Raw genomic sequence first — 19,124 nt, 5'->3', positions numbered from 1 at the left:
TGCTCTTCGGAGTAAAATCGATGAGAAAGCGAAAGTGATGCTGAAATGGTTAATGAAGCCTTCTGGCCCAGTATATGACGATAGTAGTGATCGCCATTTCGCAAAGATATCCAATTGTTGCTCGGATCAATGCCTTCTGTGTTGTAGCCAATACTGCACAACGATGGTTGACCGACCTAACGCGTTTACGGGGCTGCCTCGACTTGATCCGCCCAAGACTTTCCAGAAGGTTTATTCGAAATCGGCTCTGATGGCTCAGTCGTCGAAGCACTCGGTTTCGAGTCAGAAGCAGGTAATGCAGGGAAATCCTCTTGCCAGGGAGCAGCAGCAGATTCAGACGTTCTTCCACCACGGCCACCTCGCCCACCACCTCTTCCCCTCTCCTGCCTGGGTTCCCGATACAAGTACTCCCGACCATCGCTGTAGTCTTGTTGATCGCCAGCGAATCCTCCTTTCTTATCGAAGCGTCCACCTCTGCTGAAATCATCCTCACGCTTCTCAGCATCCCACTCTCGCCCCTCCATGGCCTTGAGTTTCCTCATCCTATTCTTCTCACGCTCGCCCATCATCTGCTGCCTATCCCTACGCTCCTCCTTTTCTCTTAGCTTTGCGACCTGTTTCGCCTGCTGTTCCCTTTCCGCGAATGACGCGGCATCCGCTTCAGCGCGGGCATGAGCGGCAGTCAAATTGGCATTCTTGATCTGGATCCTAGCCAGCTTCTCCGCAAGCTCTTCCTCTGTGAGTTTCGGCTTTCGCAGTCCTCCTGTAGCCTGTCGATCACCTCGCACGGCCTGCACAGTCTCCTTTCGGGGTCCAGTAGGCGCATTGTCAGGCGCTGCACCTTGTGCCGGGCTTGATGTCTGGCCTTCTCTACCGCCTCTTGGTCCTCCATCTTGCCCTCGGGGCTCTCTTTGAGCACCACCACCTCGATTCTGGTTCCCACGGCCTTCGCCCCTGCCTCGTCCACCACGCCCTCTCCCTCTTGGTGCGTCACTTGGCCCCCGTGTAGGTTGTGGTTTCGATCGCTCCACTACAGGCTGCGGCGCTGGAGTGAAGTCTTCGCTGAAGAGGTCGTCGTCTGACCGAATCCGCATGGACTCCACTGGCACCACATCGTCGAAAAGATCATCTTGCTGCGCGCCGGTTTGTGCGAAGAGGTCCGCGGTCGAGCCATCAGGAGGCGGGGCGCTCAGATCAGGCTCGAAAGTCGAAGCGCCGGCGGACAATGACGAAGCTGCAGGTGCATCTGGGGCGGGTTGTGGTTTGGCTTCCTCAGCAGGTTTGGGATTGTTTTGCTCGGTGTCGCGTGAGGTTTCTGGCTCGGGAGCCGGGTCTGCCCATATTGACCTATTCATGCTTTCCTTGCTCTTGAGCTGTATAGCAATGTGAAGCTAACTTTCGGATAGTACAAACAGCACAGATGCCGTGAAGATGAGAGATGAGTGTAGATGTGCAAGAGAGGAAGCTATGCCTACCGTTCCCAGCCAGCGGGCTTGCCATTGAGCTCGTGGAAGCCATGATGCCCGTATCGCTGCCAAACAGGCCGGCTACGAGACACGACCATGAGGAGCTCGTGTAAATGTCAATTAGAAGCTGGTAGAAGCACAAGAAGCTCGAGTAGCAACGAGAAACAAAAGAACAAGGCAAGTTGGAAGTCAAGTGGCGTTTTCAGTGTGGCGGTGCAAACTTGCTTGAAACGTCATTGTTCACGAGCCTCAAGCTTGCTCCAAGACATATATATATCAACTTTTCTGCCATTGATCTTTACAACGACACCTAAAAACCCCAGATTTCCAAGACGAAGTGTTATCAACGATGTCTTCCAACCGAACGACCTTCTCATCATCCTCGAGCTTCAGCTTTTCCAGCTCAAGTTCCAACAGCAACGGCCAAACCAGTGGCCAACGCTCCATGCAACAGACCTACAGCGACAATTCTGGAACGACTGTCAAATCAGCCAGTCAGAACATGGGTCAGCCCGTCGTTCAAGAAACTCGGAGATACGACCCTCAGGGACGGGAACTTCTCAGCGGCCCCGGTGGCGATTCAGGCAGTCGGAGGATTGAGGACGTGAGCGATGAGGACCAAGCCCGGCGAGACCGCGAGTATGAGGAGAGGATTGAGGAGGAGTGAGTTCGATTGGTCTTTCTGCTATATGGTATGATAAATCTCCGTGCTGACTGTTCTACCAGGTACGCCAAGCGCGAAGGCGGCGCATAGTTGGTGGAAGATTTCAGGAGTTCAGGAACACAGAGACGGCTGAGAATGATACTTGCATGATTGTATGACCACCACCAACAACAGAGTCCTTCGATATGCTGCAGCACGAGACACCCATCAAAGTGCACGAAGCCTTGGAGGGCACCCTTGCACTCTAGCTGGCAACCTCATCTTTATCTTTGAAATCCAGCAGATATGGGTCTTTGATGAACTTGGCATATGCTGGCCGAGCCAGACTCCGCCCTGCCACATCAATATCCGTCTTGATATCCTCGATCAAGCTCTCCTTGCTCACGTAGTCCAGCTCAGGCCGTATGAAGCCCAGGATGTCCAAGTTCATATGGCTGCCGTAGAAGTCCGTCTCGAAGTGATGCATGATGTGCACTTCCACACTCCGCACAGTATTCTTGTAGAACGGATTCCAGCCAATCGACATGACCATCGGGTATACCGCGCCCAGATCCTTCGTCCAGCTATTCTTCTGCTCTTCCTCTTTGATCGTGCCGAACAGCACCGCATTCAGCGTCTCGTACACCTTCACAGCCATGTGCTTGTACTTGCTCTCGGTGCCGGGCGGATGCTGATGGGTGGCCTTGGAGGGCGAAAGGCCGGCCCAGCCAAAGTAGACGCCAGACTCGACATCCTCGTGGCCGCCGATGGACAGGCCGGAGAGAGGGATGTTTGCAGTAGGTATCCCGAGCTAGTGGACGCACAAAAGGATGTCAGCGAGCGTGCTCATGAAACAAGTTGTGCGTTGCTGTGTGTGTGTGTGTTGCGCAGCAGGTGGATGGCATGCTGACTGCTTCTCTTGGGATGAACAAGAGCGAGGCCCGGGATCGCATCCGTCGAACATGGCCCTGGGTAAAGCAGGAGGCACCCCCTTTCGACTGCCGTGGGACCAACGTGACAGACACGTTATCCATCAGGTCCCAGCAGGAGGGCACAGGATGACAGCGGCTGACAGCATCACCACCATGTTTAGCCCTTGCGCCGTGACCGCAAACAACGTGTACTGTGCCATGTAACCGTCCTGTCTCCTCCCTGACATATCATATGCAGAGGGGGAGAGGTGGTGGTGGTGAAGGAAGAGGAAGGGGGGAGCGCAAGCCGCGGCAGTGTCATCTTCTTCCTCAGCAACCAACACACAGACGACAGAACTTACCTCCGAGCTGCCTCGTCCAAATCCTTTGATCACTTTGCCATTTAGCCGCAAGGGAAACGGCGGCTCAGGCCCGTCGTCAGGTCCAGCAATTGGATCTCGTGGCTTGTCTGGTCGCATGGCGATAGCAGTATCGAACGTTGAGGATGTGCATGGTTGGTGGTGGTGGGTTGCGCAATGATTCATCTATCGCTGAGCAAGCCGCACTTCCTTAGCTTCACTTCCAAGTTCGACCTCACCCTATCTGAACGACTAGCACGTGATGCTTACGAGTGAAGGGAGGCAGGCCATTGGTGTAGGGTGATCGAATATTAATTGATAGAGACAGGGCAATGCCTGTCTGTCAAACTAAAACACAAATGAATACCCATAGCACCCGTATGCCCTTTCGCATGCAGGTCATCATGATCGCCGCCGTCAAACGCCAAAGAAACACCGTGTTTGCCCTCGTCTATTTGCTACCGTTCCAGACGGCTGACAATGCAATGCCGTCCTTATGTCGTGATCGAGTACCCTCGTAGCCGTCCAAGTGTTACCGTTTAGCCGTGACACTTTCAAATCATGGGTAGGAACTGTTGAATGTCAGCGTCTGTGAAGCACGTGGAGATGGGGCTGTTACTCACATTCATGACAATCAGCATAGGAATGTCGAATGTGTCACGCTTTACAGTCCAACACGTCTGGCACTTCACTCGGCCGTCGCGTTCTCCAAGAGCGTTCATGCCGGCTTCGCCTTGAATGAGGTGCTCCGACTTGACTTCGCCTGCTTTCTTAGAGCGCTTGTCGTCGTCGTCGTTGGATCGTTCATTAGCTCCCCAGCCAGGATCATCCTTTGTACGGTACTTGAGAAGGTCGCAAGGCGCGCCGATGATCGAAGTCCGTGATGCTCCGAATGCAAGCTCGGCGAAATCTTCGTAGAATTGAACGACAGCGTCCTCGTCCATGACTTCAGCCAGGAATACCGGCTGTGGACGTGCAGGGTCAACCTCCACATTGGCAAGTCTGGGAGTAGCAGCTCCCCTAGAGCTTGTACCCGTGTGAGTTCCCGATGTGTTACCGCCGGTGTTGACGTTCAGGTTAGGCTCCTTGCCGAGCAGGACATCCCTTCGCCAGCCTGTGACCAGACAGAATTCCTTACTGACAGCAGCAATCTCTCCAGTGCGGCGACAGATGATGGTGGGCGTGCCAAAGTGGCCGATGAGTCCTTCGTATTCGTACAACGTCCGTTGAAAGCTTTTCTCCATGAAGATGAGATCATCGTGGTTCAAGTGCTGATTGCACGAGATGAATGAAGGTCGAATGTCAGCGAGCGCCTTTGCAATGCGAAGCACTTTCTTAGAGGGGAATCGCTTTTGCAAGAAGGCGGTCAGTGCATGGAAGCCTTGTGTGTATGAGTATGGGGCTTGAACGGCGTTGTAGATCTCAGACGTATTCCGCCGCCCCTTCTTCGTATTCCAGAGTGGGTCACCAGGGAACGGTGGTTGCTTTCGCTGTGCCTGAGACAAGCTTTGGCGGAGCAAGTCAGGGTGTTGATTCTGTTGCTCGGGTTGGGCAAATTGTGTCTCCGGTGACATGTTGGCCGATTGATACCCTGTGTAGTCTTGGTTCTGTGAATGTGGACTCGCACCCGTTATCGAGGATGCCTGCTCCCCTATAGCATACGCCTCCAAGCCATTGGCTTGCGAGTTCCATAGATTGTTGGAGCTGTTCTGCCGTGATGCAGCATTGGGCACACTTTGCCAAGAAGGAAAGGCATGGTTATAACCAAAGCCTGCATTGTAGCCTCCAGTTCCATCATATGAGACGCTGCCATGATTGCTCATCGAGTTCATCTGATCGATGTCAGGGGTATTAACCGCGCCGGAGATGTGTCCCAGCATGCCAAACTCGAGAGCGCCATAGTGATTACCGAAGTTGAGATCTGAGATGTTGAAGTTGAACAATGATGGATCGTTGGGGTCAAAGTAGGGTGTATCGAATGTTTGGCTACCCGTGGTGCCGATCGTCGGGGTTTGGTCAATGTTGGTCAGCTCCTGCGCTGGGGAGACCTGTTGGCTTGAAGTCGACTGATACTGAGTCGGCGTGTCGACGGTCTGAGCGGTGGTATACTCGGGAACCATGCCGTTGTTGTCCATCAGTGGCGGACCCATATGGCCTTGCTGGGTGGCACTGCTGTACGGGGAGAAGCCACTTTGAGCAGTTTGGGGATAAAAGGAGTTAGACTGTGACACGGCAAGTCCGTTCGAACCAACAGACGCTGCTCCTGGCACTGTCGATAGGTTCTGGTTGCCGTTCATGGCGTAGTTTTGGGCGTAGCCGGGCATGAGCGCTTCTGGTGGGGCATCGTGGAGGTACTTGGCCTTCTTGCGCACGCCGTCATGACATTGGTCTTGAAGACCTCGCTTGATGCATCTCGTGCATGGGCGTTCGTCGCCTTCATCAATCAGTTATTAAAACACAGCCCTTGACCCTTCAGCTGGCGGTCGGGGGACTTACCGCAAGTGAGATGCGCTCGTTGACATGCGAAACACGCCCGACGAGCCTTCTTGCGCCGTGGGCGTGAAGGATCTTTGGCATTGCTTTTGGCGGGTTGGGAGGTGCCGTTGCCCGCTTGGGCATTGGGGGATTTCTCTTCGGTGGAGGCACGCTCGACTTTGGTCTCTGTCATGGTGCCTGACTCCTGCTCAGTGCCAGGCTCTGGAGAAGGGGAGGCATCTTCGGCGTCGGGCGACATATTAACGTTTCCACGGTTTCGCAGCCAGCACTCTCGCCCCTCGCACACAACACCTGGCGCACAGGCCGCTCGGCCTCTGACCCACGCAGCGTCCTGTACGCTGCCGTCGGTGTTGGCTCGAAAGAGGCAGACCCAGCGTTCTGGAATAGAACCACGGGCCCGCGCCGACAGGAATGCCTGGCGCTCACGCTGGATCACGCGGCGCAGAGATTACGCTGTGTCACTGCCCACCGGGCGTCTCTGGACCAAGCAGCCCTCTCTTGCAGCGCTGCTCAGTATTTGCGCCTCGCTAAACTCGCCCAGAAGGAGTGCACGCAGTGCTACAGACCGTTCCAATCAGCGCGCACGGCGGCGGGCCCGGCAGGAGGGAATGGGAGGGTCGCTGCTGCGGTGACCAGGCGACGGCGCATGCGAAGAGCAGCGTGGGAGCATTGGCGGGACCCGAGAGAGCGACGTGTGGAACAATCGCTACGCATCCTCACGCAGCGACTACCATGCTGGCGGGCCTGCGCGCGGAGGAGTCGTGTGCGCTTGTGTGTCCCAGGGCCTGCCGACCACGAGGCAGGCGATCCAGCAGATGGTACAGCGCAGCAGGAAGGACGCACGCTGCCGTAGCACGCTCGTCGCTCGTATTATTGTTGTGTGCTGGAGGCGATCGCGAGGAGTCGAATGGCGCGGTGGGGGCTGGCGGTTGTTCACTGCGCAGTCTGAGCAGCCCTCTATCGTGGTCGTGTGGGAGAAGAATGAGCTACGGTCGTACGGACTGTGATCCCAGCAGCACCACCACACGCCATCCTGTCTTCTCCGCAGTCTCTGAGCAATCCTTCGGCTGGCGAGTGCATGGGCGTCGGCGGCACGGTGCGCTCCCGCCGAACTCTCAATCAATTTGCCATGAACCTAATGCAACGACATCCCGTCGCAGACAGACAACGGCCACCGCTGTCAACACTCGTCCCTCATCGCCTGGCTGGCCGCCGCTTTCAGTCGAGTGCAGAGCCATACCTGTCTGCCACGTTCTCGCCGCTCACAACACAACCTGTCACCGCCTTTTTGGGCCGCAGGGCAATACGAAGCGCCGAGGCAAGGGCTGTTGGGGCCTGCGATCTGTATGGACTCCAGGGAGCCATCGCCCAGAGATCTCTTGCATGTCTGTGCTACCGCCTGGTGTCACGTGGAGGCACGGGGTTGATTGGCGACGACACCGCGAGCCTCTTCCACAGCGTCGCTGGTACTCGTTCGCTTCGCTCTGAGGCGCGCGCATGTTACAGACGAAAAGGCCGAGTCTTACTCAGGACAGCAAATGCATTCCAGCGCCCTCATGTCACCATTCTTCTGCCTCAGGATACGAGCCGCGTGCTATCTACGGCCTGTGCACCCCTACCTTCTCCAGTGGAGAGGGCACGACGTGCTCTGGTGGAGATTCTTGGAATGCTGGGACGCTTAGAAGTCGTGTAACCATTTGCTTCCACTATTTCCGTCGACTCAGAGCGCGGCCGTCCCTGTTTGATGCACCTACAGTTCCCTCTTCTGGCTACTTCGCTTGGGCGAACCGTGACGTGCCCCTTAGCCGCTTGCCCATCCTGAAGAACAGAAAAGCTGTAACAAGCTGCACTTAGCACTGTCCTCCACGGTACTGGGACGTCTTACTTACGGAACGGCGTCATCGCAAGCGCTATGAATCTGCAGGAGAATGAGCATCTCTGCCAAAGGGGAAATGGGGTTTACGAACGCAAGCAAACTGGATGCCCATTGGTATCCAAGTTCTGGTGGGAGATTCCAGATCAGTGACCGCTCTTTTGCGAGGAAGCCTCGCGTCCCTGACTTACTGTTGTACCTGCGCATACAAGCCCCCAGTCAGCACGTCTCATGATAGTTTGCGGTTCAATGGCGTAAGGCTTACATCTGGTTACCAAACAGGGGAAAGGCTATTGGATTTTCAAGTCAGTACACCCTCCTGGAGCCAAGATTGCCAGCGAAGCAACGTACCTGCGGCGAAACTGGATCTTGCAAAGGAGTTCGCTGCAAGCGCGGATGCCGCATACAGCGGGTACTGTGGCCCGTTGTCAGCATACTGTGCGCATCATCACCTCACAGACGTCGGCCCCGTCGGCGGGACCGTGTGTGATTGCACGTACCGCTTCGACGAGGAAAGTGCTGCAAGGAATGTCAGCACGTGCTCCGCACCCAGGGCGCTTGCGTCTCAATGACTTACAAGATTCCAGAGAAGCAGAAGATGTTTCCCAATCCGAAAAGCACTGAGAAAATGATAGGAGCTAAACAAGTTGCTCAGCATATGCATCCTGCAAGGCCTCATCGATCGTGGACCAACCTATCCAGTGGACATGGCTGTACGTGCTGTTCACAAGTTAGGTACGGGCACGAATTGCAAGGGTACTGGCGCTGTCCCGCGCAGACTGGAGAGGTTGGAGCCGAAGATCTTGCAAGAGCGCGAGCCGCAGAGACGTCCAGGCAATGGGTCATGAGCGTCATCTATGCCTTTCCTGGTAGAAGATCGATCCCTCGTGCTGTATGTCTCAAGTCTGAGCGGGACAGTCGACGGAGGAACTACTTACGTCCATCCAAAGCCTTGCAAATCGCAATGTTAGCGACTTCGATCCTTGTCCCAGCATGCGAGGATCACGTACCGAAAAGGCTCACTGGCACTATCATCGCTCCACTTGTGTCCGCGTCAGCATCTCGCATTCCCCAAAGGTCGTCGTGTTCGATATGTACGCACACGATGGTTGGCGGTAGTCTGAACTCTGGCTCGGACGTGCCTCCATTCTTGTCGACCAAGCGTATGTCTTGCAGAATGTCAGTACCTGGATACACATCGAAAGGGGCGACTTGCAGTTCCGTCTCCATAACGGGTCGCACGAGACTCCCATCAGCATGCCGACCTGTTGACAAAAGGTTAATTCTCCACGTGTCTCACACGTGCATGCATCGACAAAAGAGCACGTACGAAGATGCCAAGGAACGTGAGTCCCGTTTGCCACTGATTGAACCCGTGGTTGTTTTGGAAAACGAGGGCAAACGCCTGCCAGAATTAGCATGCGGTTCGACTCTGTTGCACGAGCAGAGGGCGGGTGCTATTTACGCCGAAGAATAAATAGAGAATTCCCAGCAGAATCGCGCTGAGCAGGCACAAATTTAAACACATCTGCTCGAAAAATAGAAGTTGAAATGGGCGGACGGTGTGGTATTAGCCGTTATCCTTGCACAGACGGGTCGATGTCTTCATACTTACTGCAGGACCACATCACCGTCTTCGATACCGACCGCTTCATGACCTCGATTGGTGCGTGCCACTGCAAGAGAAGCCGTCAGCATTCCATTGACGTACTCGATGACGTCCACTAGGCCTTTCAAAGACAGAGTTGCATCTCTCAATCATCGTCGTCTGCAGGAGCAGCAATGACTTGCCACGAGGCTTGGTCCATCGTGAAGTTCGTGGGACGAGTTCAGAAAATGCATCTTCTAACTTTGGACAGAGGACGAGAACAGCAATGTCGAATGAGAAGCTCACTTACGCGATCGTCGCCAGTCTCTTTCCGAAGCTTGATGGCTTTTCGTCGCAGCAGGACCGGTGCATAGGTCTCAGGGACGAAGAGTGCAATCAAGGTCCATTGGAGTCCCGCCCAAATCAGGAGAACCCAAAACGACCATCGCCAGCTTGTATACTGATTGATGAAGCCTCCCACGACTGGTCCAATCTCTGGCCCCACGAACTTCAAGGCGTCAGTAAAGGGCAAGCCAATTCAGATACGCCAGACTTACAGGCGCTGCCGTGTACACCATCATCGGAGCAGAGAGCTGATCCCTGTGGAACATATCTCCGACTGTGCCACCGGCAACGGACAGGAAAGCACTGCCCGCCAGTCCATCGAAGAAACGAACGACCAGCATGGTGGCGATGTTGTTCGCCACGGCACAAGGTATGAGCCAGATGAAGTACATTCCAAAGGCGCAAAGGTAGATGATCCGTCGACCGTAGAACTCGGATAAGGGGCTCAAGAACATAGGACCCAGTCCAAGCCCACAGACGAACGTCGTCAAGCCGAGCGTCGCCACTTCGCGAGAAACATGGAACTCCTCCTCGAGTTGCCTGTAAGTACTAGTATACTGCCCATCTATCAGCAATGCCCAGTTCATCAGGGATGAAAGTATCAACTCACCAGAGCCGAAGCACATGTCACGCATAGCGAGCTCGCGGAAACGATAACCACAATGAGCCACTTTCGAAAGTAAGGACGATTCTTGGGGTTGTAAGGATCCGCATCGCCATCAAACGTGACTTCGAATTCTTTCTCCAGACCATTGCCACCATCCGCGCCACTCGCTCGTTGTTTCTCCTCATCGTTCGCTTCGTTGAAGTGGGAATATCCATCCGTGTGGCTGATGTACGACTTCACCGACCTTGCCGACGATCGACTTCGAGTGTTTCTCAATGGCACAGTGAGTGGGCGTTGGTCTCTCGTGATTCGTAGTTCTTTGGTGCTGGCGGTTTCTTCTTCAATTTCTTCTTCCTCGGTTCTGTCGTTCTTAGACTGGTCCTTCTCGAGCTCTGAGTCTATCTGCGCCAGTGGCGCTGCTGCCTCGTGGGGTTGTGAAGCCATGGTGCTGGGAACCATCTGCTGTCCTCAAGATGCCCACAGATAGCGATGGTGTTGTATTGCAAGTTGGTCATCGACCGATCCAGACGGAGGAGCAGTAAAGGTGAAGTAGTCTCAATCCAGGAAGGCACTGGCTGCAGCGAGGAAACCGCACATGACGCTAAAACTCGCAGTGATGCAGGGTCATCGCCTTCTATTGCTCTGCAATCAGTCACTACATTCGATTTCAAACCACAAGTTACAAAACAAACGCCGCCCATTCGCCCGCAACGTCACGCATTGGCAGACGGTCACTATCTCCGATTTTCGCTAGCCACTGAGCCGCGATACCCGTTCAAATGCCGACGATTGTGTTTGGCACGCCTGGAACGCCGCACGCCTTTCGACAAACCCCTCTCTTGGTGGTAGTGCGGTTGAAAGGACACTATCGCGAAGCTTGGCAGAGCTTGTTCTATGCGCTCCCCAACATTCACCTCGCGTTTTGCGATCATAAGACGAAAGTCTAATCAGACTTACGCATGCACATGGCAGGTTTGGCCGAAAACAAGAATCTCACCTCAGACCGAGTTCTCGGTCGGTTTACGACTACGATAACAGACCTTTACTGCCTACGTTGGCTTGTTGGCTTGATATGGCATGAAATGAGGCCAATCAGGACATTCGGCGGTATTACCAAGCACTGAAACTTGGATAGTTCACTGTATCGGCGAGAGGATTCGCAGGGAGAGGTCGGCGCCATGTTCATCGCGAATAGCGAAGGTGAATTTTCAAAGCCGGTGTTATGGCTTGCAGCCGGCCGACAGCCTGTTGGATTGCCTCTCTACCACCGTCGTTGTGCTCAAAATGGAACGTTTGGCGCCCCCATCTCACCGACTTTGAAAACGACCGCGCTCGATCGAACTTTAGCTTGCTTAGACATGTCGCGAGCTTTTGGGATGGTTGCTCGGCTTTGAGCGGAAAGAGGAGGGTAGACCGCAATAGTGTCGCTGTTCATGAATAGGGACCTTCAGCCGCTTTCCTGGGAACAGCCATAGCCATTTGAAGTTCGCGCTCTCCATCCCTTAATTCCCTCCTCGCCCGAGCTTCGTCCTTCTCAGTACGACGCCTTTCCTCTTCCACCTTGCGCTCACGTTCTGCCATCGCTTTCTCACGGCGTTGTCGTTCTTCGCGTTTTCTGTTCTCCTCAGCCCGCTGCTCGTCGGTCTTGTCATCGGCATCTGGGGCAGCTGGGAGGCTTTTGATGTGCGATTCCACAATGCGATCACGCACACTTGACGGCAGACTGATGAAGTGAAGATGTGACAGCAGTTGCTGCGGTAGCGCGTCGAGGCTAGTGTCGCGATTGAGATCTTTCAAGGGCACGCTCTTCAGCAGCGTCTGAAGGTCTGCTTTGTGAGTGCTCTCTGGCAACTTCAGCCGGTTGATGTGATCCCTATACAGCTTCTCTCGATCCTTGTCGCTGAGCTTGCGATCGTTCATCTCGACGTCCTTTTTGAATTTCCGTTTAAACTCTGGCCAGTACAATTTCGGTGTGGCGTTGTGTTGCAGAAAAGTAAGGTAGGGAATCTTTGGGTCCCGTTTCGCCATCGTTGCTCGTTCCTGTTGAATTTGAGCAGCTTTGTCCTTCACCCAAGCCTCAAATACGTCTTTCCGAGCGCGCATGTTGGGAAGAACAGTGTAGCGATCGTCGTTGAGAATGCTGTTATCGGACTCATCGGCTATGACCTTGTCCCACGGTGTGAATGGACTGACTCGATAGTCGTCCAGTAGGTCTTTGAAGAGGTTTGCAGCATCTTCCTCAGTTAATGGAAGGCCTTCCGCACCGTCTTCCCACTCGCCCTCGTACGCCTCTTCTCCATATTCGCCCGGGTCCAAGCCATAATCTTCGCCCATCGCAGCCAGCTGATATGCGATGTCATCTTCTCCAAACTCGACCAGCCCATCTTCTGGCTCCTGTGCCTCTTCTGCCGCAGCCTCATCCACTACTTCTGTTTGCGCCTTTGGCTCTCCATCGTCCTCTTCACCTTCAGAGTCTGTCACTTCCACTACTTCATACTCGCTGTCACTTTCAAGCTCCGCCCCTTGTATCTGAGGTTGCAGAGGCTGCACAGCACTCGCTGCGGCCTTCGCATCTTCTTCTTCCCCATGCTCAGCCTGCGCAGCCAGTTCAGCCATCATGGTCTCCTCGTCTTCCCGCTGCAGACTTTCGCTTCTCCTTCTTCTACTCCTCTCTTCCTTGTCTGCAGCTTTGTTGACCTCAGGCGCTTTGCTCTCATTGCGCATTTGCTTCAGCTGTTCCTCCGCCCACTTGGCATTGTCTGCCTTCTCCTTCTGACCCTTCTCCCATCTCTCGAACTCGATGACCCCTGGAAAAATATCCTTAGGTATGAACCAAAAGCTCTCCTTCGTCTCGGTGTTGTGCACAAAGCGACGGCGATATTTGGTCTTGACCAGAATCCATGGCTCGTAGCCAGGTAATGCATGCTTCGACTTGGGCTTGTCTTTCGCGTTACGGGGATCGTTCAAGGCATTGTGCCTTCTATGACCACGCTGATTCTCTGTTGCTTCTGCCGACTCCCTGAAAGATCGGTACTCGTCCTCTACATGGTCGTTCTCCGCTCCAAATGCGCCGTCGTCGGTCGCAACGTCTCCGAATGACACAAAGTCTTCTTGCGCATTGAATTCAGGTGGCGAGGTCTTCAGCCTCTTGTTCGGTGACTCCATTGTCACGAATCCATCTGCTTGAAATTGGTGGTTGTTTGCAAGATTGTGAGTTGAAGATTGTCGTTGATGGAAGGTTTCGCGGAAGACGGGCATGAAGCTTGGCGGAGAGCCGCGTTGTCGCGCCTGCCTTCTGGAGCTCCAGCTTGAAGCACATGCCATCACCTTCATCGACAACCACATCCACCAACACTCATTCCAACTTGTCCTTCGATCATCGCTGAGCGAATACCTCGATCGAACACCCAGCAGCACCATCACGACTTCGCCTCACTCCCTTCACCATGTCTCGGCGCTACGATAGGTAGGTCTCGAATCCAAACAATGTCTACCCAACTCTTCTAACATTGTCCCAGCCGTACGACCATCTTCTCCCCCGAAGGCCGGTTATACCAGGTCGAATACGCCCTCGAGGCCATCTCACATGCCGGTACCGCCCTTGGCATTCTAGCCACCGATGGCATCGTCCTTGCAGCAGAGCGGAAGGTCACGAGCAAACTGTTGGAGCAAGATACGAGCGCAGAGAAGCTGTACATCCTGAACGAGTGAGTTGAGATTGGAAGAGATATTGAAAGAAGCAGACATTGACGATATCCATAGCAACATGATCACCGCAGTCGCAGGCATGACCGCTGACGCCAACATCCTCATCAACTACGCCCGACAAGCCGCCCAACGCTACCTCCTCACATACAATGCCGACATTCCATGCGAGCAGCTCGTGCGACGACTATGCGATCTCAAGCAAGGCTACACGCAACACGGTGGTCTGCGACCTTTCGGTGTCTCCTTCATCTACGCAGGCTGGGATAACCAGCGGCAATTCCAGCTCTACCAGTCGAACCCGTCAGGAAACTACACTGGGTGGAAGGCAACCAGTGTCGGTGCCAACAACGCGAGTGCGCAGTCGTTGCTCAAGCAGGACTACAACGAGGAGTGCAATCTGAAGCAGGCGTGCGAGTTGGCAGTCAAGGTGTTGTCCAAGACCATGGACAGCACGAAGCTGTCAAGTGAGAAGATCGAGTTTGCGACGGTGGGGCGGACAGAGAAGGGTACCATCTACCACCACTTGTGGTCGCCAGATGAGATCGACACCCTTCTGAAGGAGCACGGATTGGCGAAGCAGGACGAGGAGCCCGAGCCATCAAGCGGTGGCGACCCGGCAGCTGGAGTTACTGTACACTAGAGGGCATGAAATAGGGGCATTCGGGATGGCGTCGGGTGGATGGACAAGCAGAGGTCCAGCCAGCTTGTCAAGTCAGGCAAGTATGTACTCATAAGTTGATGAAGACTTTACACGATTCACAGTTACGTCTCGAAATCACCTGAATCAATCTTTGCGTGTGCGAGTGAATGTGTGTTAGGCGGCTTCTACGTCGGCCTGAAAGTCACATGCGGCGAAATATAAGGGACACTTTCGGCCTGGCTAACTTCATCTCACGACAAACAGCCCGCGTTTGACAACCAACACGCCACCATGGCAGACCTGCCAACCTCCGTCTCAGCAGAGGGCATTGACAAGAACTCGAGGCTCGCAGACACAACTCCCGACATCAAGTTCTTCTCACCAGACGAATATGACTTCCCAGTCATCGCGTTCCGCTGCACAAACGCAGTCGGCACCATCATGGTAAGCTTTCGTTATCGACACAACGCACCGGTAGGCGACTTTTCTTTGCAGTTCACAACGTACTAACAGCGAATGCGCCGTGGAGTTTGCAAAGCGATGGCTTCTGTCACAATACGACAGCAACGCCTGGGGCGGACCCGAGATCCTACGCCTGGAAACCCAAGAGGTGGAGAAGGTGAAGCACAGGGAAGAGGGCACGCTGTTGCTGCTCGAGCATGCATGCTGGATCGAGGGTCGAAAGGGCCGAGTGCCCTTGAGGATCATGGCGCTGGTCATGCCCAAGGACCCTCGCGTGCGGTTTTGGTACTCGATTGCGTCCTTCAAGGGGCTGCTGCTTCGACTCGACGAAGAGGGCTTCATCCAGCCGAGGAAGACGTTCGAGCCGAAGGTCAGCAGGCATCATCGGAGGTTGTTTGTTTGGATGAGGGATGCTTTTATGGATACGCTCAAGGTGCCTGATCATCCGGACTATCTCAACGCCATGGCCGTAAGTCTTGCACACCACTTCCTTCAACCACCTCACTCACTAACCTCCCCCCTCCCTGCAGATGACAGACTACTCCCCACCGATCCTCCACCCCAGCGCCTCCCTCCGGCTAATCGAATCCTGCGAACCGCTCTACGCCTCCCAAAAAGACACACCCAAGGACCTCTCCCTCGACCGCTACATCCTCGCGCTCCCACCTCCGGAACGCGAAGTCGCCTCCCAAGTCCAGCTCACCTGCGCCGAGTACCTGCTCCTCAAACGCAACTTCTTCAAGGACTGGTTCACCGAGGTGTACCGCTCGGATAAGAAGGTCAAGGACGGCGAGGTCGTGCGCACGAACTATGCGCATGAGCAGTGGTTGGAGAGGGTGTATGAGTGGACGGTGAGGCGGGCGAGGAGATTGGTTGTGGCGTGGAAGGTTTTGGGGCTGTTGGATCAGGAGAGGGTTTTGCCTTGGGTGTTGCAGGGGGGGATGTTGGCTGAGGCCGTTGGGGCGATGGAGGAGGAAGATGGGGAGAGGGTGGATAGAGAGGGTGGTGCTGCTGCTGGGAAGACGGTGGGGCGGCCGAGGAGGGCGAGATGATTGATGGGAGGAGGCGAGATGGTGGGTGGACGTACGAGAGTCCTGGCTAGCTCTTCGTGTCTGGAGGACACACTTTTATGAAGCGTGATGATGGTTTCGCTCTCAAGGACATGAACATGATCAAAACAAGTAACGAGATGATACCCCGACAGACATTGACTTGAGAGCATTGCGACGTCTCTCCTCTTCATTCCTCATCCCAAGGGGACTACTACGTACTATACAGTCTATTGCTTATCGGCTCACTCGTCGGTCGAACCGGTAAGTGATGATGGGGGGTAATGGTGGTAAAGTGACAAAAAGCAAGACGCTGAACCAAAAGCAGCAAGAAAACAGAACGACAAATCAACCGCTCGCTTCCTCTCCGCCAATGTGTGGGTTGATGTATGCGCCGGCGCCCAGAAAATGCGATCCTGCCCAAGTGTGCGTTTGCGATCCCTTCCCTTTCGTTCTTCAATTCTTTCCTTGTTCCACAATGATTCATGTATAGCCCACGTGGCGGCCCCTTCACGCGAGAGAGAACACCCTCTTTCCCAAGGCGTAAGGTCCGTGCAATGCTTCCAGTCTTTTGCTCAACCGTGGCTAATGACCACTCTTGCGCCTTCCTTTCCAAGCACTCCTCGCTCCTTCTCCTTGGTCGCCTTTGGACTTCGATCTCTGCCCTTCTTCCTGCTTAAGAACCCAAGCATACCAGACGGCTTCTCATTTCGCCGCTGGTCCTCGTTTGGCGTCACCAAGTTCTGACTCTGGTTCGCCATGTCGCTCCAGCTGCCCTGCTCGTTGAGCACGACTTGCACGCCGCCACCTTGAGACGTGCTCCGCACCGATCCTCTTGGTCGATGATTCCGTGACGACTGTCCTGGAGACGGGGGAGGCTGACCCGGCTCTTCGAATCGCGCCGTCTTCACACGATTCAGCTCTTTCGGTTCAGGCACGACTTGCTGCAAGGCCTGTGCAACATTTGGATCTGACGTCGGCGGTGGGAAGTACTCTCTTGGCTCTGATGTTGGACCGGAGCCACCGTAGTCAGGCATTGCTGAGGGGAGTGGAGGCGATCCATCCGGGGAATGCGTTGATGAGCGTGTTCTTGATGCACTGCCGCCGGGTGTCTGTGATCGAGACGTCGGTATGGATCTGCTGGGTTGCGCTCGTCCACCGGTTGGATCGACGGCTCCATCCTTTTCGCTGCGTTTTGAAGACGAGGCTCCAGTTGATGAAGGAGATCCAACTTGCGACACGACCGGGCTCCTATCCTGTGGCACTGTGGTGTAGTTGAATGGCTCGAACATGTTCTCAATCATACGATGCAGTTCATCTGCTCTGATCTCTTGCTGAGTGGCATCCTCCCTCAGCTCAGCTCTAGGCTTCTGTTTCCGCGCTCGTGCTTCCAGAGGCGCTTCTTCCAATAGCAGCTCTTCAAGGTCATAAGTGGCGTCGAAGTTGGTCTTATCGCTCGATGGACAGAACACGGGCTCGATTTCCTTGGCCTCCAAAGCTTCAAAGTCTAATTCCCTGAAGAAAGGGTTGTCAGTAAAACTCTCCCATGATGCAGCGCCTATTCGCAAGGTCTTGTTCTTTTCCAGCAACGAGCTTATGGCATGGTTACATGGCATAGACACTGGCGGCGACGTGACGGGGAATGGCGGATCGGCTTTGATGATGGCTTGGGCAAGTTGGTCGTGATGGCTTGCCTCGAACGGTCGCTTGTTGTAGATGCACTCGTAGAATAGTACACCTAATGACCACCAGTCAACTTCTGAGTAATAACCTCTGCCCCCATACACTTCTGGTGCAAGGTAGGCGAGAGTTCCAGATTTGCTAGTCAATGGCTTTCCAGGCGTGATGTCTGACGCCACGTTGAAGTCGGCCAAATGGACATGTCCTTCTGAGTCTAGAAGCACATTGTCTGGCTTGACATCGCGATGTACGATACCCTGCTTATGGATGTATCGTAAAGCGCAGCCGAGCTCAGAAATCCAGAAGCGCACTGCCTCCTCGGTGAAGGTCTTGCGAGAGATGTGGAATCTGAGATCGCCACCATTCATGAGGTCGACCACAATATATCTGCTCATGTATCAGCACTCATGTCCTCTCATATCGTGTCCAAGCCAACTCACAGATATTCCATATCCTGGAAGCTGTAGCGTAGATTACACAGGAACGGGTGATTGAGATGCTCCAGCATCCTCCGCTCGCGTATGATGTTCCGCACGCTTTCCGACCGTACGACCTCATCCTTCCTGATGTATTTGAGGGCAAAAGTCAAGCCCGTATCTTTGCGTTCCACAATCCTGACCTTGCCAAACGCGCCCTTACCGACCACCCGCAGCAGGCGGAAGTGGTTGAGGTTGACCTCATCGGTGTAGACGATGGGCTTGCCATTGGAGTTGCCCATTTGCGGCGGCGCGAAGGGTCGGTAAAGACAGGCAAGTCCAATGCAGACCCGGGGGTATTCTTGACTGGAGGGAGGTCGTGGACTACCGCAGCGTCATCGTCTCGCGGCGGTCGTTTGGGCGGCGAGCGGCGGGCGATGCCCTGTGGCCGCTGGGAGGGCGAGGAGGGAGCGGTAGGGAGGGGCGTCGACGATCCTAGACGCCACGCACGAGGTTCGGCGTGGACGGTGGTACGCAGAGGGCAGTAGCTGTGGTAGGCAAGGCTGCGGTGGTGTTCGGGCTGCTGTTGTGCGCCGGAAGCGTCCCAGAGACTTGGTAGGGTAGGCAAGGTTGGCGCTGTGCGAGCGAGCGCAGCGATCGATCACGGCCAGATGCAGAAAGACGTAGCTACCCGCCGGCGGAGAGTTGGGAGAAGCAACCGCCGCAGCCTTCACTGCTGCTGGCTGGTCGCGGGAGGGGAAGCGTGAGCGAGCAAGCACCGAGAGGGCAGAGTCGCAGGGTGACGCTGGCCTAGAGTCAGGCAGGCAGGCAGGTCGGTATGGGTGCGGTTCAGAGAGTTACGAGGCGGGCCAGGGTGCAGG

General features: G+C 54.9%; 9 protein-coding genes across 9 annotated transcripts; 3 read left to right on the top strand and 6 right to left on the bottom strand.

The window, feature by feature from the left end:
- Window positions 1-185: 185 nt before the first annotated feature.
- On the bottom strand, window positions 186-1,355 carry M409DRAFT_49365 (uncharacterized protein; the record flags this gene model as incomplete). Its single annotated transcript, XM_033811222.1, has 1 exon — window positions 186-1,355. One exon carries the CDS (start codon window positions 1,353-1,355, stop codon window positions 186-188), a length of 1,170 nt encoding a protein of 389 aa, XP_033673733.1.
- A 460-nt stretch (window positions 1,356-1,815) lies between these two features.
- On the top strand, window positions 1,816-2,220 carry M409DRAFT_16800 (uncharacterized protein; the record flags this gene model as incomplete). The annotated part of the gene is made up of 2 exons (XM_033803775.1): window positions 1,816-2,129; window positions 2,193-2,220. 2 exons carry the CDS (start codon window positions 1,816-1,818, stop codon window positions 2,218-2,220), a joined length of 342 nt encoding a protein of 113 aa, XP_033673732.1.
- Window positions 2,221-2,374: 154 nt separating this feature from the next.
- M409DRAFT_16799 (uncharacterized protein) lies at window positions 2,375-3,499 on the bottom strand (the record flags this gene model as incomplete). The annotated part of the gene is made up of 2 exons (XM_033803774.1): window positions 2,375-2,920; window positions 3,383-3,499. The coding sequence occupies 2 exons, from the start codon at window positions 3,497-3,499 to the stop codon at window positions 2,375-2,377; spliced, it is 663 nt and encodes a 220-aa protein (XP_033673731.1).
- Window positions 3,500-3,918: 419 nt separating this feature from the next.
- Window positions 3,919-6,113, bottom strand: M409DRAFT_16798 (uncharacterized protein; the record flags this gene model as incomplete). Its single annotated transcript, XM_033803773.1, has 3 exons — window positions 3,919-3,930; window positions 4,003-5,813; window positions 5,876-6,113. The coding sequence occupies 3 exons, from the start codon at window positions 6,111-6,113 to the stop codon at window positions 3,919-3,921; spliced, it is 2,061 nt and encodes a 686-aa protein (XP_033673730.1).
- Window positions 6,114-7,644: 1,531 nt separating this feature from the next.
- M409DRAFT_16797 (uncharacterized protein) lies at window positions 7,645-10,732 on the bottom strand (the record flags this gene model as incomplete). Its single annotated transcript, XM_033803772.1, has 16 exons — window positions 7,645-7,709; window positions 7,765-7,793; window positions 7,843-7,876; window positions 7,940-7,947; window positions 8,014-8,038; window positions 8,100-8,163; window positions 8,249-8,267; window positions 8,326-8,386; window positions 8,443-8,468; window positions 8,687-8,699; window positions 8,759-8,790; window positions 8,851-9,013; window positions 9,364-9,424; window positions 9,647-9,844; window positions 9,894-10,238; window positions 10,292-10,732. 16 exons carry the CDS (start codon window positions 10,730-10,732, stop codon window positions 7,645-7,647), a joined length of 1,584 nt encoding a protein of 527 aa, XP_033673729.1.
- A 987-nt stretch (window positions 10,733-11,719) lies between these two features.
- M409DRAFT_16796 (uncharacterized protein) lies at window positions 11,720-13,453 on the bottom strand (the record flags this gene model as incomplete). Its single annotated transcript, XM_033803771.1, has 1 exon — window positions 11,720-13,453. One exon carries the CDS (start codon window positions 13,451-13,453, stop codon window positions 11,720-11,722), a length of 1,734 nt encoding a protein of 577 aa, XP_033673728.1.
- Window positions 13,454-13,734: 281 nt separating this feature from the next.
- On the top strand, window positions 13,735-14,735 carry M409DRAFT_62515 (uncharacterized protein; the record flags this gene model as incomplete). Its single annotated transcript, XM_033815207.1, has 4 exons — window positions 13,735-13,754; window positions 13,807-13,995; window positions 14,051-14,612; window positions 14,718-14,735. 4 exons carry the CDS (start codon window positions 13,735-13,737, stop codon window positions 14,733-14,735), a joined length of 789 nt encoding a protein of 262 aa, XP_033673727.1.
- Window positions 14,736-14,927: 192 nt separating this feature from the next.
- On the top strand, window positions 14,928-16,150 carry M409DRAFT_16794 (uncharacterized protein; the record flags this gene model as incomplete). The annotated part of the gene is made up of 3 exons (XM_033803770.1): window positions 14,928-15,080; window positions 15,166-15,567; window positions 15,629-16,150. 3 exons carry the CDS (start codon window positions 14,928-14,930, stop codon window positions 16,148-16,150), a joined length of 1,077 nt encoding a protein of 358 aa, XP_033673726.1.
- A 572-nt stretch (window positions 16,151-16,722) lies between these two features.
- On the bottom strand, window positions 16,723-18,545 carry M409DRAFT_62514 (uncharacterized protein; the record flags this gene model as incomplete). Its single annotated transcript, XM_033815206.1, has 2 exons — window positions 16,723-18,214; window positions 18,268-18,545. 2 exons carry the CDS (start codon window positions 18,543-18,545, stop codon window positions 16,723-16,725), a joined length of 1,770 nt encoding a protein of 589 aa, XP_033673725.1.
- Between the last annotated feature and the right edge of the window lie 579 nt (window positions 18,546-19,124).

Source organism: Zasmidium cellare (genome assembly GCF_010093935.1).
Source record: "Zasmidium cellare ATCC 36951 unplaced genomic scaffold M409scaffold_2, whole genome shotgun sequence".
In the NCBI taxonomy this organism is placed as follows: Eukaryota; Fungi; Ascomycota; class Dothideomycetes; order Mycosphaerellales; family Mycosphaerellaceae; genus Zasmidium; species Zasmidium cellare.
The sequence above is the reverse complement of the archived record's forward strand: the minus strand, read 5'-3'. Positions and strand labels throughout refer to the sequence as shown.